Source organism: Ascaphus truei, chromosome 7, assembly GCF_040206685.1.
Source record: "Ascaphus truei isolate aAscTru1 chromosome 7, aAscTru1.hap1, whole genome shotgun sequence".
NCBI classification, from domain to species: Eukaryota; Metazoa; Chordata; class Amphibia; order Anura; family Ascaphidae; genus Ascaphus; species Ascaphus truei.
The window spans coordinates 18,810,041-18,829,170 of NC_134489.1; the positions used below are offsets into that span (position 1 = coordinate 18,810,041).

The 19,130-nt window shown below is 41.0% G+C and overlaps 1 protein-coding gene across 16 annotated transcripts in view; it reads left to right on the forward strand.

Annotated features, from left to right (window-relative positions):
- Positions 1-15,735, forward strand: part of MAP2 (microtubule associated protein 2) — a 148,805-nt gene extending 133,070 nt beyond the window's left edge. For 13 of the 16 annotated variants that reach the window (XM_075607150.1, XM_075607157.1, XM_075607160.1 and 10 more), the window contains 5 exons: positions 4,363-4,706; positions 5,347-5,439; positions 7,782-7,863; positions 8,423-8,535; positions 10,218-15,735. In XM_075607150.1, the coding sequence (XP_075463265.1) occupies positions 4,363-4,706; positions 5,347-5,439; positions 7,782-7,863; positions 8,423-8,535; positions 10,218-10,433 (848 nt within the window). In that variant the 3' untranslated portion in view covers positions 10,434-15,735. The remainder of the gene's footprint in view (positions 1-4,362; positions 4,707-5,346; positions 5,440-7,781; positions 7,864-8,422; positions 8,536-10,217) is intronic. The other 3 variants (XM_075607158.1, XM_075607168.1, XM_075607167.1) reach the window with 1 other exon arrangement.
- The last annotated feature ends 3,395 nt before the right edge of the window (positions 15,736-19,130 follow it).

Consider the following 19,130-nt stretch of genomic DNA (forward strand, 5'->3'; position numbering starts at 1 on the left):
TCGCGTCACATGACCGTGGGACTAAAATGCATAGGAGATACCGGCACCCCATAATGGGGCCTGTATGTCGGGAAGCAGGGGGTCCCCAGACCTAAAATCAACGCGGTTCTACATTATGTAGGTGTGCAGTTAGTGAATTCTTTAGGGGACTCATTCATTTTGTGTTCCCCTTCCCCCCTTTTTTGCCTAGTAATAAAATTAATATTACAACAGCTTCATTACCTTAGCGGCTAGCCGCTAAGGCAGTGAAGGGGTTAAACCTCAATAGCCTGTTTCTTGGGGCAGAGGGGGTGGATGAAGGGGATAGTAGTTCCAGTGTGGGTGGTTAGGCCTGCCTGGAAGGTTGCGGGAGGAGTTAACCCCTTCACTACCATAGCAGTGGAACCGCTATGGTAATGAAGGGGTTAACCAGTCCTGCTACCCCCTGGAAGGCCTAAACACCCACCCTTGGGGCAACTACCCCTTTCACCCAATCCCTCTACACCCAACAAACAAAAATAAACACAACAACCCTACTACCCACCTCCTCTACCCCCAACAACCCCCCCACAACACATACAGTACATTAATGGGCAAAATAACTATTATCCAGATATGGATAATAGCTCATTTGCCCATTATAAAATCCAACATTAGCAAGCCAGCATAAATAAAGTAAATAAAAAACTTTCTACTTACCCCTGCCATCATGAACGGCGTCCTCGTCAGCATACTGCAGGTCCATGTCCTCCGATGCCAGCAAGAGTACATAAAAAAATACAATCTAATGGCCCCTAACCCCTTAATCACCTTAGCGATTAATAACCGCTATAGTTATTAACAGGTTTACCCCGTCCCCTGCTACCCACCTGGGAGGCCTAACCACCCACCCTGGACCCTCTATACCCACCCTCTACCCATTGATTGGCACAGTGGTATATCATTCCCATAATATGGGCATGATAAGCCAATCAATAGTAAACCTAATAAAAATCATTAAGGCCAAAAATACACAATAGTAAAAGAAATACAGAAGCACTTAAACACCCCAACAATAAAAGAAATAAAAATAAAAAATATCTACAGGCAGTCCTCGGTTATCCGACACAATGCGTTACTCAAAATAGCGTTGGATAGCGAAACGGTGTAAAGTGAAACACGTTTTCCCATAGGAACACTGTTTAAATGAAAGGTTCCGTTCCTGAAGGCATTTTTAATGCTAAAATACACCAAATATTTTACGCAGACAATAAGATACGCAGGATACACATAAATTATATAGTGTATATACTGTATTATAGATATAATATAACATAATATATAATATAAAAATATAATATATTATATAGTATAATATATATATTATATACACATAAACAACTTTGCAAAGCGTCGTAAGAGCGTTGGATAAGCCGTTTTGGCGTTGTAAAAATGAACATAGGTATGCATTGCACAGCGTTGGATAAGCCATTCGTTGTAAAGCGAAGCGTTGTAAAACGAGGACTGCCTGTATAACCAAAACAGCAAAACAATAAAAATTACCGTATATTCCGGCGTATAAGACGACCCCCCAACTTTTCCAGTTAAAATATAGTGTTTGGGATATACTCGCCGTATAAGACTACCCCTCTTCCAACGCACACACCAACCAAATAAAAATTAAAAAAACATAAGATTTGATTTCAAGATACTGCGCCGGCACATCCTATTCTAACTTTTGCCCGTCTTACTCCGCGCATCATTATGGGCTGGCGCCGAACGTGGCCGTGCGCCAGCCCATCCCCCTTCCTTTCCCCTCGCATCTTCCCCTCCCCCTTCCTTTCCCCTCGCGACCCCAACACACACAATCACACCACACATTCAATCACAAAACATACACATATCACTATACATATATATACACATACACACACACACACACACACACCACTATACATATATACATACACACACACACACACACACACACACACACACACACACACACACACACACACACACACACACACACACACACCACTATACATATATATATATATACACACACACACACACACACACACACCACTATACACACACACACATCATTACACGCACACACACACACACACACACACACACACACACACACACACACACACACACACACACACACACACACACACATACACACACACATCACTATACACACACACACATCACTATACACACACACATCATTATACACACACACACACACACATCACTATATACACACACACACCACTATACATATATATATACACACACACACACATCACTATACACACACACATCATTATACACACACACACACACACATATACACACACACACATCATTATTCACACACACACATCACTATACACACACACATCACTATACACACACACATCACTATACACACACACCACTATACATATATATATACACACACACACACATCATTATATACACACACACACACACACATACACACACACACACACACACACACACACACACATACACACACACACACACCTGTACTGCTTGCTCTGCTCCCCCCGCTGCTGAACACTGGAGGAGTAAAGACAGGAAGAGGAGGGCTTGTGTCTGTGTGTAGAGGGACGCCCGCCCCCTCTGCAAGCACAGGGAAACAGCAACAGCAGCACGGAGCTTCTGCCTGCCACTGCTCTGCTCTGCTCTGCCCCCGCACTTTTGCCGGCGTATAAGACGACCCCCGACTTCAGAGAAGATTTTGCAGTGTTAGAAAGTCGTCTTATACGCCGGAATATACGGTATGTTATTTCAAAACATACGAATTAAATTAAATAAACACCTATCCAACCAATTAAAGAAATAAAACAATTAGCCAACAAATCAATTAAAGAAATAAAACCACTAGCCAACAAATATATTAAATAAAACCACCAGCAAAACAATTAATACATTAAAACCGCTAACCAAACCTAAAATGTACTAAAAACAAGCCATCCAAATTCAAAACAATTTAATTCAAACAATAAATAGAAATCGAAAAAATAACAATCAACCGAAAACAAGCATTTGCCAAAAAAATGCATTGGCTGTCACTATATTTATCTGTACCCTAAAGGGGCATAAGGTAATGAAGTTGCCCAAATGCATTTTTATTGCATGGGTTTCATGCCGGGGGCCTTCGGTGCCGATATTAATGGGTATCAGCTCCGGAGACTCCCGGCGTGAATCTGATGCAGGAAAAATGCATTTTTTTTCTAAGTCCTCTCTCGTCGCCTTCTCGGCAGCTTCTCAACAGCCTCACGCCAACCTCCTGGCGTGAGGATTTTGGGAGAAACTCGCCATTCTAGAGCCGCGATAGGGCTTGATAACCTAATCAACGCTACTAGAATTGCATGAATTTCAGAACCTGCCGATAAGTGGCTTATCGCCGCTCACTCGCCGATTTTTTTTGACGGCTAAAAAAATTGCCGATTCATGCCTTTATCGCCCACTTATCGAGGCTTACTGAATAGCAGTAGGCATTTTGGCCTAAAAGGCCTCGTGAGGCTTGTAGAGGCTTATAGCATAGGCCCCTAAGAGTGTGATTCACAATACCTTTCTTGTTGCTGATTTGCCTTTTTATACTGACCAATACAGTTCTTTATTGTCTGTGCTATTATTACAGAATAATACGAGTAATATTTGCTGATGTTTTTAGTGTTTTCAGGAGTGCAGAATATGCTATTTTACAAGCGATAGGATAGGTCTGTTAGTTATGTTGCCTTTAAATCAAATGACTAATTGTAAGGTGAATTTTAAGAAAAAGAAAATGATGTTTCATAATCAATTCATGATTTTCATTCCATGCGATATATTTATTCATATTTCCCAAAAATTGGAGCAAAAAATATCCTTTCCGTTGGTTAATCTGGTGCTGTTTTTTGCTCTTGTTTTGCGCACGTTTTGCAGCTCTAAATCTAATGAATAAAACTCCCATGTATTTGTCTTTAAAAAAAAAAAGAAGAAATTATATGGGGCTGCACCTTTAAAGCTGTCTCCCCATTAATCATTTTATTCAAAATAAACATGTCAATTAAAATCTTTCCAGCTTTGGAAGAAACCCGCGGATTCAAGTAAAATTAGTGACACTTTTAACTTTTAACAAACTGGTTTATGCTTTCTGCAGCTTGTCTTTTCTTTCCTTTGGTGCAATATCGCAGTTAGGTTTTTTTATTTATTGTAGTTTGAATTCTTTTCTTGAGTGTAGACATTAGAAACACCTGCGTATCATAATTGTAATTGTTTTCGTTTCTGGCGGTTGCAGGCATATAATGCAATCACTTTGCCATTTTAGTCTCTTCTCTGCATTAACACAGGGATGTTTCACCTTCCATTTGTATTTAGGGTCCGAGCCAATTTGGAGTCGGACAGGGAAAAGTGGTAACTCTACTCCAACAACCCCGGGCTCCACTGCTATTACCCCTGGAACACCGCCCAGCTACTCCTCCCGAACCCCTGGCACACCCGGCACGCCCAGTTACTCCCGCACCCCACGCACTCCAGGAACTCCAAAATCTGCAATGCTGTTAGCATCTGAAAAGAAAGTAGCCATTATCCGTACCCCCCCGAAGTCCCCTGGCACTCCAAAGCAAATGCGCTTTACTACCCAGCCCCTGCCGGATCTGAAGAACATCAGGTCCAAGGTCGGATCAATAGACAACATCAAGTACCAGCCTAAAGGTGGACAGGTAAGAGCATCCTTCAAGGAGTCAATCCTTGACAAGAACTAGAGACCGGGAACATTAAAGTAGCCAGGGAAAGAATGTGGCAATATGTAGAGGCTCATTTTAATAAGGTTCAATGAGGATACACAGTAGGTAATAAGCCAATCTTGTGGGACTCAGTGGAGACGTAAGAGCAGAGAGCAGAAATAACTATTTCCATGATCTAAGCTTACGATCACCCAGTTGAGAGAAAATTAGTAAGTGCCCTTCCTACTTTGTGGTCAATGAAATTTGGCCGGGAGAAACATTTCCATGTGCAGTCGCACTTTTCAGGGCCATGAACTACATTTAGAGCCTTGATAAGTGGGCGATAAAGGCATGTATATAGTGCCACCACTGTACGCAGTGCTTTACACAAAAAGGCAATACATTACAGGGAATTAAAATTCCGAAATTACAACAAACTTAAAATCAGACAATGGCGAATGACATTTCTGCCCAGAGAGCTTACCATGACATGATTTTAGAAGGCAGTAGATTGTACAGTTCTGGAGTGGGCTTATCTGCCCCCTATTTCTGCTCTGAGATAATGTCAGTGGATTTAGTGGAACGGTGATCACCTGCTGTAGACGAGCACACTTACTCTGCCTCCCATTCCTTTTAGGTTAAGATCTTAAGTGAGAAGACTGATTATAGTGATGTTAGTTCTCGTTGCGGCTCCAAGGATAACATCACTCATAATGCTGGGGGAGGTCAAGTAAGTAAAGGCACACTCTGTGATGGGATTCTCCTCCCCAGCTTCCTTGGTGCTCCCTCCAAAGATCCTTCAAGGTTCTACCCTTTATCCGCTGCATCTCACATGTCAGTTAATGGTCTGTCCTTCCTGTCTCTGCTTTTTCTGTCTTCACTCCAAAGCTTCCCTATGGTACCTGAGCATGCTTCTAGAAGTCAGTCAACATGAGGGACATGTCTAAAATGTACAGAGACCCTGTGTTCCAGAGCTAAGAGTAAATAATCCGAGTAGAGTCTACACTGGTAGACAATATGGGCCAAATTCTCCTTACCTGCCACTTGTAATTCTGTATGAAGAGTGACGTGAAAGCAGAAGTGACGTCTCTGCTGCATCCATTTTATCGTTCGACCTCTGTCATTCCCAGACACATTCATAACTAAAACATCATGCACTTGTCTGACGCAGATGCATCCTTTTTAGATGAACGTACCTGATAAAACCTGGCAGGTAAACAGTTGCAATGCAAAAAAATGTGTTCAGTTTGTATCCCTTTTTGTGCACTCCCCAATCTTTCGTTTTTCATATCTGTGTTGACCAAGATACAGTTCAGGAGACATCAGGATCTTCATTTAAAAAAAAACAGAACATAAAGTAGAAAAAGCCGCGTGGAAGGTGAAGAAAACGGGTGCTTAAAGTGGACGAACCCAAGACAAATGAAGTTGGCACTCACAAGGAATAAGACCCATTTTCCAAAGAGGAATTAAGACACATTATTAATAAATGACGGTACAAAAGACGCAACATTAGTGATAACAGCTACTACGGGATCTCCTATTCTTTTTTACGGTTGGATTAATGACAGGGTGGATTTAGCCTGCTGCATACAAAACATTAGTATTCAGTGGTTTCCGAATAGGGATTAAGTAAGTCCATTTCCAAACTTCTACAGGGCTTACTTACCAAATGCCCATGGACTGCAAGTACATTTACAGTAGCCCAATTTTAAAGCCCAATGCTACAGAAGTAGCCCGACTTACTGTTCTCAATGCTTCATGCGCGTGCGGCCGCTGGATCACAATGCAGCTGTGCTCGATAGTGTCCCGGAAAACAAAAAGAGGCCCAGGTGGATGAACTCAGCTGAGCCCCGGCTTCTGAATGGGACTCCCGCAGCGTTAATCCTACTAAGCCACAAGTCTGTAAGAGCTGCACAGAGGAGTCCCAGAGAGAAGCTGTCTCTCTCTGTGTCTGCCCAGCGTCCATGGTGTCAGGGACAGTAAGTCTAGCTCCATCTGTACACCCACTTGTCTTTTACCTGTGGGAACATTGACATAATGTTCTAGTCCAGCCCAAGCTCTCTGCCTTCATCAGAAGCACAGAGCTAGAAGGCATGGCGAGTATCATATCAGGACAGAATCAGAAGCTTTTAATGGAGTAAAGTAAGGACAGGCACCGAAAAAAATCTAGTGATTTTTGGTGTTGCTGGAACTCAATTGGTCTCGGGTTTTTAAAAAAGAATCTATGGACAAAAATGCACAATAAGCAGAATTTTTTTTTCGAACTTCAAACTTTTTCAAAAAAGCTTGCAGGTGTTTTTTTTGTTCACAAACTCAAAACTTATATATAAATAAATAATAAATCCGAGGATGAGATACCTTTTTTTAATAGTTTGTACCAACTTTCAACTTTAACTTCCCAATGAGCTTTGAAGTTCGCGATGTTCGGATTTTGAACCTACCAACCTGTCCATCTTTACAATTTAGTTTTACTGGTAATATCAAATTGCCTCATGAGCTCCTTCAAAATTCCTTTTACATTTAAAGTGTGGTCAGGGCCACCAACAAGGGAGGTGAGGTGGGACAACTGTCCCGGGTCTGCCAGCTGGCCATTCCAGGAAGTTGGGTAGGGCCAACTGGAAGTTGGGTCCATCTTCCAGGATTGACTGGCTGACTGGACCCTTTCCTCTGCTGGGCCTAAGCTCAATGAACCGAACCTCCAGTTGCTTCGATCCTTGTTCCCGGGAATGCTGTCAATGGGCCTGAGTGTGGTAACGTATTCAAGCACTTAGGACAGCTATTTTAGGACAGAAGGCTTGCTCAGGGTCAATGAATCTTGCTCTGGGAACTTCTGAAGCTAGTGGTTTAACCCCACCTTGGCAGATCAACTAACACCTTCTGAATATAGTGTGGTTGAGTCCTCATAGAAGCTTTCTGCACTGGGCCCGGTAATCTCATTCCTTCTGTGGCATGAACTAGTACTTACAAACCAGCTCTTTCTTTTTCAGCTCCTTCCACTGCTTCCTGTTTTTTTTTCTGAACTTCTCTACTTTTTATTCTTCTAATGCTATCCCTGCTGTGTGCTCCTGACAGATCCAGATCTCGAGCAAGAAGATTGACCTCAGTCATATCACGTCCAAATGTGGATCTCTGAGGAACATACGCCACCGGCCAGGTAAAGATTGTACAAATGGACACTATGAAGCTAGAAGAAAGGCACCAAGACTGAAAGAATAACAGCAGACATACGGCAGTTTCAAAATAAGGACACCACCAGATTATAAGTCCTAATGAGCAGATATAATTGTCGTTGTTTTACTTAGTTCTCATTTTATTGATAAAAAAAAATAAGAACTGCAAGAAGCAGAATTCAACACTTTGGGAATTTAAAGAGTGAGCATTACAGTGTTACAGTAGAATATGCATTTATGGTGATATATGGTGATATATATCATTCCCTGCTGATAAAGAAAAGTCCCATTGATTGTGTTATGCCCATAACTTTTTATCTCCCCTCTCACCTTCTTCTTTCTCTTGCATGTTCCTATTTCATTTGGCCTCCTGATATAATGCCCTGCCACTTAAGAAAGGAAATAAATACATGTCATGGGGGGGGGGGGGGGGGAGTCATATTTATGAAAGCCTTTTGGCTGATTTAATGCAACTGTGCTACCTCCTGACTTAAATAAGTAGCACTTGCGCTGGAATCTCAACTTGTATTATGTCTTGTGCAGGGGGAGGGCATGTGAGGATTGAGAGTGTAAAACTGGACTTCAAGGAGAAAGCGCATTCAAAGGTTGGTTCCCTAGAGAATGCCCGTCATATCCCTGGAGGTGGGAACATCAAGGTAAGAGAACCGAGGCAGTCATCTCTTAAACAGCAACATTTCTTGGCCTTTACAAAGATTAAAGTGCGTCTTAACATCACATTTTTAATTACGTTTATTATACGCAGTACTTGTACAGCTGGAGGTTTCTTCTGTGTATTGGAGGAAATAGCACTTCAGTTAATGTAATAATAATAATAATAATAATCATTGTTTGTTCTTGTATAGCGCTGCTAGTTGTACATAGCTTTTTAGAGACATTTTGCAGGCACAGGTCCCTGCCCCGTGGAGCTTACAATCTATGTTTTTGGTGCCTGAGGCACAGGGAGATAAAGTGACTTGCCCAAGGTCACAAGGAGCCGACACCGGGAATGGGAATTGAACCAGGTTCGCCTGCTTCAAGCTCAGTGCCAGTCAGTGTCTTTACTCACTGAGCCGCTCCTTCTCCCGTTGTTGAATATGTTCATTACATATTCTTAAGCTGCTTCATTTTCCAATGATCATGTTCTAGTAGATGTGAAGTCTGTATTCTTTGAAGGTTATGATACATTTTATTGTGCAACGTCCATGTAGCCTGAAAGTTATTCTACCACCACTTCACCATAACGTGTTTATGTTGGTCCCAAATGATGTGTAACCGGCTACAGAGTATTCAGAATGGCCTTGTGAAATCATCATACAACCAGCAAGCAGACTTAGTGACCACTGGTTATACAGAGTCAAATGTGGTATTGCATTTAATTCTCTTGCCGGGCTTACCATTAATCGCCTCTGTTGAAGGGTAGGTGACTGGTAGATAATGTGTATGGTGGAAGGCAGACAAGTTTGTTGTGGATAGACAAAAGTTTTTGATATGTAGAATCACAGGATGTGTCCTGATATGTAATTGGCCAAGAAGGTCCAGATGGCAACTCCAGATGGACTCGGGTGGACTCATTGACAATGACAGATAGGGTATCTCATATGGACAGCCAGATGAGGGCAGCTAGGTGAGATGAGAAGCATTTAGTAGAGTGGGGGCAGTAGGGACATGATGCAGCTAAGACAGATACGCAACGGATCAAGAGAGAGAAAGAGGGAGACAGATCAGACGACAAAGGAGAGATGAAAGAGTCAAAAAGTAGTGAGGTGATAGAGTGGCAAGGGCAGAGTGTATATATATCAACATACTCCGAATGTTCACGACTGTCTGGTTTTTAATCTCATATTTTTAATTACATTCTTTACATTTCTAAAAACAGGAACTCCAGAATTCTTAAGGGTATTGTTTAAAAACCAAAACTGGACTGGAAGCTACTCAAAATGTTTACTACTGACCAGTAGGGATAGTATAGACCAGTGGTTCCCAACCCCAGTCCTCAAATAACCCCAACAGGTCAGGTTTTAAGGATATATCTGCTTCAGCACAGATTGAGCCACCTGTGGTGAAGCAGGGTTATCCTTAAAACCTGACCTGTTGGGGGTACTTGAGGACTGGAGTTGGGAATCACCAGTATAGACAATATGGAAGGAAGAAGAGTGAACCTGAGGTGTTATATGGGAAGAATACATTCGCACATATGCAAACGCACATGTAGTGTGCTTTAATATTCTCTCTGGTGTGATATATTGGGATAAACCGCTTCAGCACTGCCACTTAATCCTGTGGAAACTTTGCTGAGAACATGCTAATGCAATATGGAATTATCTTTCCCCTGCCGCAGATCGACAGTCAGAAGTTGCATTTCCGAGAGCAGGCCAAGGCCCGTGTAGACCACGGCGCCGATATCGTCACGCAGTCCCCGGGCCCCTCCAGCATCGCCTCTCCTCGCCGTCTCAGCAACGTCTCATCTTCTGGGAGCATCAACCTGCTAGAATCCCCGCAGCTCGCCACCCTAGCAGAAGACGTCACTGCAGCTCTGGCCAAACAGGGCTTATGAATGTGTTCTATCTTAGCAGTGTATGACATTAACCTTAAATATTAATAATAATATTAATAGTGATAATATTTACGCATGAGCTCTTGGCAGGATTTGGGCTCAGAGCAGGTGTTACATCCATTACTTTCCAGATCCTTATACACAGCAAACAAATAACACATACAATCTGTATAGGTTTATTCATGATATCCATCATTTTCCACTGGGAAACTCAAGATTCAACCATTGCGCTAACATAACTTATAGCGATTAAGAGTTATATGAGAAAAATATGATGATCCACATAGACCTGTCCATTTATCATCATCCACTGGAAAAACAGAACAAACGTCACATATTAGGCTACTCTCAGTGCATCACCCGACTTATTATCACTGCTCTTGACTAGTCTTGCATGGAGCCCTAAAATACTTGGTGTAAGCTCAACATGTGCCTGCCAGCCACCCGACCAAAAGTTGCATAAGAGCCACGTGCAGACACTGAGCCTGCTCATCTTCCTCTCCGATTCAGATTGCGGTGCAGCTCTTGCTGCATCTAAACCAATCCCCCCGAAGCTACAGAACCCATTGATGCTTTCTGCTGCGGGAGGGAGGGACGTGCCTGTTTATAAGAAAAGACACGCACACACGCACACACACACAAATAAATATCATGAACGGCAGATTGTGTTCATGCAGAGTTGGCCACGGAACTGCAATGGAGCAAATGCAACCACATCTGAAGCGAGTTTGTCAAAGAAAAGGGGGAGACAATGTTGTAAGGGAGCAGCTGCCCGCAAAGCACTTGTTTTATGACTAGTACCTGTATATTTGTTAACCTGCTTGCTGCTGGAACGGCCTGCGTTGCTTTGTAACACAGTGCATTGCAAGCCTTCCCAGCAGCATGGGCATGGTAAGAAAGCGTAGCTTTGTGCATAGGCAAACATTTCCGCCACCCTTTTTTCCACCCGTTTGATACAGTATTATTATTCTAGATGTATATATATATTTCTCTGTGGCCATGTTTTCATTCACTCTCCCAAACCCCATTCATATACTTGAATATTCCATTTCTTATTCACAGTATCTGTGTCTATTGCACCCTTTGGTATAGCAGTTTTAGGTAGGCATCATTTAATGTTAGGAAAGCTTCTCTTTTTTTCCTATTTAAAAATGCAAAAAAAAAATTCAAAAATAAGAAATATATATATATATATATAAAAATGAAACAAGGCAACGCTCTTTAGCATGAATTTGCTCTCTTTGAGATCCTAAGAAGCATTGGCTGTCTCGGTTTGATTTTCCTTTCCATCCTGGGATGCTACAAGAAGGAAACGTGTTTGTGAATAACTTTGCTTTTTCGCTGGCTCCTGACTTTCAAAGGGCTGCAGTGTGTATTGATCCGGGGTTATATTTCCCTGGAGGTTTCTCCTTCCTTCTCCCCTTTACCAGGAATCATTAAGGAGGTTTTCGTCTACTTTTCTTTCATTTGCTAAAGTTGAAATGAAAATAGCCTTTGTTATGCTGATTCACGTCAGTATTTGGGGAGGGACTTGACTGATGGCAGAATTTGTGCAAGTATGCGTGAGTCAATTTTGGCAAAGGCATTTTTTTTTTGTGGATATTCTCAATATTATGGGTGGCTTTTCTGCACCAGTGTTGATCAGATTTAATATATTGTAGTCTCATGGCTATGCTTTGCTCTAACTCACTGGGGGGACCCTGCAACAAGGGTCCTTTGGGCTGAGTTGCTCAAGACTCATGGGAATAGAATTGTGCGCTTTATGAAGGGCAATATGCAATTTCTAATTCCAATACTAAGAGATCATAAGTGGCAAACACATTATAAACGTATAATATGTGTACACATAGGGGGTGAACCTTGAGTTCTCCAGTTCAATATTCTGTGAAGGGGTCTCCCCTGTGCTGAGGACATTTTAGTCCCATGCATTTGAATGACCTGAACTCTTCTCCAACACAGAGAATATGTCTTCACTGCATATTGAATGAGGACTTTAGGAATGGGGCCATTTTTAAGGCCAAATCATGGGCTGATTAATTAAAGCAGAGCTGCTCCTATTCTCACTGCTCTGTAGCTTTCTGAAATGGCACAGTAGCAACTGCATTATTGAAGCGTTTGCCACCCCTAGTCCCCTTTATCAGACCTTCCAGGTCTGATTTCTAAACAAATCTATGGAACTTGTATGACTACAGGTCAATATTTGGAGTTAGCTTTCCATCAGATTAACATGTCGGCCCGCAGAATAGCTCTGCTTAGTAAATATTGGCCTATATGCGCCGTGTGCCCATAACCCAGACAGAGCTTCATTGGAGGAATCAGCTTGGTTGAAGCATCCTGTGTTTGTTGCAGTTGTAGTTGACAAATGATTGAGAACGTTTTAACAGTGCATTGAAGCTTTTGATAGAGTATTACAGGTCTCCCCGAAGCGCCGGCTTGTGAAAGGGCCAGCAATGCTTTTTATAGCAACGGATGCTTGCTCCCACCAGGAGCAAGGAGGCCAGGGCTGACTGGCATATTCTGTACATTTTCCCCCAAGCATAGTCAGCATTTTTCGTCTTTGCCGGTGTTTTAGTTTTCAAACTAGTAGCTTTTTATGCAGAGCTGATTAACATTTTTGTATATGAACTTAACATGTTTTTTTTCTACAGTAGGATGGCTGATGTTTTTAAAACTGGTGTGAAAGTGGATCAGGTGTGGTACTGTTGTATGGTAGTAAGTGTAGTGTCTCCTATGGACACCATTGCATAATAAGGTCCTCTTGCCCATTCACTTCTCACGTCACGTGGTCTGCACGGTGTTACAATGCCGTGTTTGCAGACTCTCTGGCAGAGTAAGCCGTACTAAATATATTTACACAAGTAATGGGAGAATTGTAAAATTAACTTATTTTGAGTAGATATTCTGCATACCAATATGTCATTTTCCAGTCAACATCAAGAACACCTTTAATGTCGTTCTGGGGTGGGAAACATGCCAGCAAATACACTACCTGCACACTATGAACGTAACGAGACGATCGGGTTTAATTCTAATGTGACGAAGGTTGCCTGCTCTTGTATTTCATTATGTTCATTATCAGGAACAGCTAAATATAGGTCTAGAGGGACAAATACCAGTGAATACATGAGACACACACACACATATATATATGTGTGTGTGTTTAAGCATACACTACATGCAAGTGAAGAGACTATGCAGTAATATCTCACAGAGAAAGAGGTTGTCTAGTCTTGTACAGTAGCCATGATGCTGTTATACATACTTGTTGGGAAACAATGAATATTCTTTAAAGATGCCATCTTACCGTATTACATATTCTAAATAGGTTTCTACACATTCAGATTTGTGTTGCTTGCTTATTCTGGACAGCGCTCAGTGGGGATTTTTCATTGTACTGTTATAGTGCCTGTAGGGACACTATCACAAGCAAACTCCCATTGACGTAAATGGAAGGTTCCCATGTGATTATGCCCAAATTGACACTATTGCAGTTTAATGAATAACTCCCAGTATCTCTCTGGCAATACATTCCTCTTGGCAGTGCCCTGACACACATCATTGACGAGCCTGGCTGTGATTGTCTTGAGTAGAACAGATCCACTATTTAGTTAGATCATGGCACCTTCAAGACAAATCGTGCTCCATAAATCACACCACACTCATTTCCTATGTAACAAAGGAGTTCACGTGCTGTATGAAGTCTAAGAAGCTGGAGTTTGATGCATCTCTAACACATTTTGTAATCTATGCAGACATTAGCTACTTAATGGTGCAAACAAACAAATAAATACTATAACCAACTGTTAGCGGTAAAAAAAATATATTCTGGTACAGTATATCCAAAGCTCTATACTTTATGTTCAGATTAAGCTAACAAATGAAATTAAAGCATCATGCTGAATAATCACAGCATGCTATTCCCTTTATAATAACATTGACCATGCTACTGAGGCAAATGATATTGAAAGTCCCCTTATGGTCTTGGTCTCCACTTATGGAACAAGTAGAAGAAAAAATTACAAAAAATACGTCACTAAACAGGTGAGGGATGGATGGAGCAGACGCAAAGCTCACTTCAATATGGTAATTTAATTTTAAAAATTCAGCAGACGATCCCTTTAAGACATGGAGATCAAAGAAGAGTTTTATGTTTGGGACAACAATTAAAACTCAATGGAGAATGGATAGAGTAGTGGAAGCAATGAGCTCTTTCTCTGATGTGCACATAGGTTCCTGTGGTAAAAAGAGGAAATGAGATGGAATAAAACACTTAATATGACCAAATTGAATGACCATGTAATTACATTTATGGATGCTGAACATTGCCTATTCTAAAAGTGACTACTTTGAGAGGAACAAAGACAGGCTCGCAGTTTTTTGTAAATGGAATTAAGAGGTGTAAGATTAGAATTACTGGATCAGAAAGCACCATGGATTTACAATACCTTTTGTGTTGGTGATTACACAGAGGCAGTGACTTTGGATGTTTTTAATAATCATTCCTTGCCATCGGAAATCCTACCTCATATTATAGGAGAGGGTTTTTACCAAGAACTAAAACGTCGTGCAGATATTAAATTAGCGCAATGTGTGTCAGTTTTGTGTTGTGCCTGAAACTCACATGTTAGCTACATAACTTTGTGTAGCACAAAAGATACATATTGCATCGGTTTATGTCATGCTTTAGTCTAATGCCTTAAATTATTACCGTATGTTATCTCTTGTTCTTTGGGAGCAGCCAAGAGAATATACAATAAATAAGCTTTTCTGCTTTGTTATGGATTCTGAACATTCCGTGGTAATTGTAAGGGAATTGTGTAGGATTCAACACCTGAGTTATCTCTCGTTCCCTGCTGCTGGAAGGGGTGATGACCAGTGGGGGTGCTACAGTGCAGGACATTGGAGGCCCCCTAGAACCAAAGCTGGCATCATAAAACAGCATGATGTAAAAGCCAACTCCACTTGATTACTGAACCCAAATAAAACTTGGCTGAGCACGTCAAATTAAATCTTGGGCAGATGAATGTGATATGCAATAACAATAACAATGAACCCTCAGCAACAAAAAAAACACTTCAACTTTAGCAAAGAAAAAAAAATGAATAACCTCTGTGCTAGGATTCGAGGGGTGCAGTGTTCTTCAACCCATGCATTTTCCTGATATCTTTTACGCCTGTAACCATAGGGAGGTGTTTATTGAATGGCTGGTGGTAGTTAGTTCATGTTTTTCAATCCAATTTGCATTTGTATTTGTTGCTGTATAGTGATTGTTTTGCAAAATAAAACCGCTTGTTATGGTCTGTATTCAGCTTCATTCTTTGCAACGTCTTCTACCCAGGGACAAGTAGCTATCTGGATGGGTTTAGTTATGGCCTAAGCAGCAAGTTAATGGTAGCTAATAATCCATCTCTCTGCTGAGACGAATGGGGCAGAAATCATCAGTACCAAATGTATTAAAGATAAAAGAATGGTATTTCTTGGGTCAGGGAGCCCAGTCTCAGAGACATCTCCAGGTCTTTTTTGTTACATATATATAAAATATAAATATCCCATTTAGCCAATGCAATACAAAAGTAAATGCAATGAGTGCATGTACTTAGCTCTGTAGGTTTATAACCATTAAAGCAAACACAAAAGTAATTATAATTTTTTGTTCTGTATAGCTGTAGATCCAATAATGTTCACTCTACATTTTACAAACACAAAATATTGTTTTAAGCAAAATTGAAACCCATCCGTTTCTGAAAAGTCCAATCACTTTGAATAAAATCTCTGCTCCCATTGAAGTTAATGATAGTATCCAAGAGTATCCCAATCGGCACTATCGCTGCGTAATGAATAAATCCCTAAAGCGCCTAATGAACTTGCACCATATTGAATAAGGCGTAAAATGGTGGTACGGGAATATTGCAAGAAAAAACCCAATTATTTGGCAAATGTGTTTGTGCGAGTCCAACTGCAAGCAGATAGTTCCCAGCAGACATCTGTATATTTGTAGTAGGTAAGTCAAATTTGTTTTTTGATGAAGCCTGCATTGCTTTGCACTGCCCGTCTGGAACGGAAGAGTATAGTGTGTTCTAGTCCCAGCTTATTTATTTATAAAATGTTTTACTGGGAAGTAACACATTGGGAGTCACCTCTCGTTTTCCAGTACTATAAGTCCTGCACACAGAGTTATTATAACAATACATGGTCACATTAAATGGACAGGTTATACATTATGTTTAAACACATTTCATGAACAGTGATAGATAATATATGTTATGGGCGTATGTAACCGTTACAGACAAGACAGCTGAAGTTTTGAAAGAACTTAGACCTGTGGCGGCTTTGAGAGTCTCAGGTAGATTGTTCCAGTTGTCAGGTGCACGGTAATCTTTCCTGTCTTGCCTTCAAATACTTTCTGGGCAAGCTACCCCCGTATCTGAACAAGCCTACCACACGCAGCACTTATCATCTGAGATCTGACTCCAGTGTGCTAATGGCTTTCTTCTAAAAAGGAAGAGCCCGCAGATTTATATTCCAATGTATAGATTTATTGATTACAGACGATGATCATCGGGAGACCCTCAAAAAGAGAATCTGGTCATGGTACAAAGACATACATTTTTTATACATTAACAAGGACATAGTCTAATCTAGTTCTAACCAGTAATAAAATAAGGGAAAATACATCTGATGCGTTGTTCAGTAATATAAACTTAACATTCTTTCATTTCAGTGTAAAAGGAACCCTATCTCCTTATTTGGTTTTCCTTTATCCTATTCTGTTTCTCGGAGTAAGGTGTTGTAAATCAAAATGTACTTATGGCTCTGCCCTGTCCAGACACTATTGCATACAGTACATGCATGTAGTCTCAATCCTCGCCAGAGCCACACATCCAATAATCCAAACAAAATCAGACTCCTGCCTATCCCCCTCACGACCCCCTTGAAAATCCTCATCCACAGACTGTTCACTGTCCCGAGGTTCAACAAATAATCCGACTGCTCCTTCTCTTACCATGCACCCCACAACTGGAACAATCTACCGGAGACTCTCAAAGCCGCCACCAGTCTAAGTTCTTTCATAACTACATCTGTGTCAGATTTTAATCTGGTCTGTAACTGTTACATACGCCTATAACATATTTTATCGTTACCTGTTCATGCAATGTATTTATATATAATGTATAACCTTGCTCACGTAATGTAACTATGTATTTGTAACCATGTATCTGTCACCATAACTCTATGCCCAGGACATAGTTGAAAACGAGAGGTAACTCTCAATGTATTACTTCCTGGTAATGCATTTTATAAATAAATAAAACAAAGCGGAGCGACCGGATTTTTTGTTGAACATTCAGACCGCGAACAGTCTTTTGGAGTCAGCTCTCAGGTGATAGGTGCTGCATGAGGTAGGGGTGAGGATTTCGCTCAGATAGCTGGGTAGCTTGCCCAGAAAGTATTTGATAGCAAGACAGGAAAAATGTACTTTGCGCCTCGACTCATGTGATAGTAATAGCTGTATGCGTGGAGGTTATTAATGGGGTCAGAAGATGTTAAAGCAGCAAAACAGAAAAATGAAGAACCCACAGAAACTGTTACTTTATGTTATAGTGATCTGTTTATTTGGCTATTGCTGAGTTTTTACCCGTTTATTATGTCACTGGTCTCAGCTGTTGCCATGACAACCTCGGTTATTTTAATGTGTGGGGGTGGACATTTTAATCTCACTAGGAGGCACAGCAATTGACAACCCCAGTATCTAATTACACATTTAGATAGCGTGGAATTGCTAAACACGGAGGGTGTGCACCGCCCCTGATGCTTGCGTTCTGGTTATATAAATGTTTTGGCGTGTACTATAGGTTTTGGTTTCAGTTTTGCATTTTCTTTTAATAATGAAAAAAAAAATATGTTTGAACCTTTTTGGAAAGTTCGACAATTTTATTTAAAAAGACACACACAAAAATAAAAAAAAAACCTCCACACATCTGGGGACGAGCCTTTGGGGGATTTGGCTGGAATTTTGCTTAAAAAAAAAGGTATAACGATCTTTCAAACAGCTCGACTCGAACTCAAATTCAAGAAGTTCGGATGTCGAATCTGCCAACGGGCCCATCCTTACGAAATAAATGGTTTCACAATGGGGAAAAGAAAGGAAATGGTGTTTGTGGTGGGCAGAGGCAATTGCTGCTTTGAAAGGAAACACTGAAAATCGTGGGTATGAAACTAAAAAGTGAAACTCCGCCGCTTTGTTGGTGATTAGTGTTAATGTTAATATTCCTTGAAGGGTCTTAATTGGTACGTTGCCAGGACTCCTTTTCCTACTATCCATGTCACTTTTATGTCTGAAGAACTTCTTCCCATTATGTTATTTATATGATGATGTCACGTGTGCTACTGCTTTGCAGCGCTCTGTACATTAATGGCGCTATATAAATAAAGGTATACATACATACATGGTTGATAGAATAATGCTAGAAAAGAAGTGTTCAAGTTCTATGCAATTTTCCTGTAGGGTTTATAGCTATATCCAACCTTTCCCAGTTCGTCTGTCTCAAATCAGCAGGTATTAACCAACTAAAATCAGCAGGTATTAACCAACTAAAAAGGTGGTTGCAGATACAGGCTGACTTGCAGAGAATTCCCAAGCCTGGCCTGGTATTTCTTCCCAGTGATGGCTGCATGTTTCATACAATCCTGAGCCAA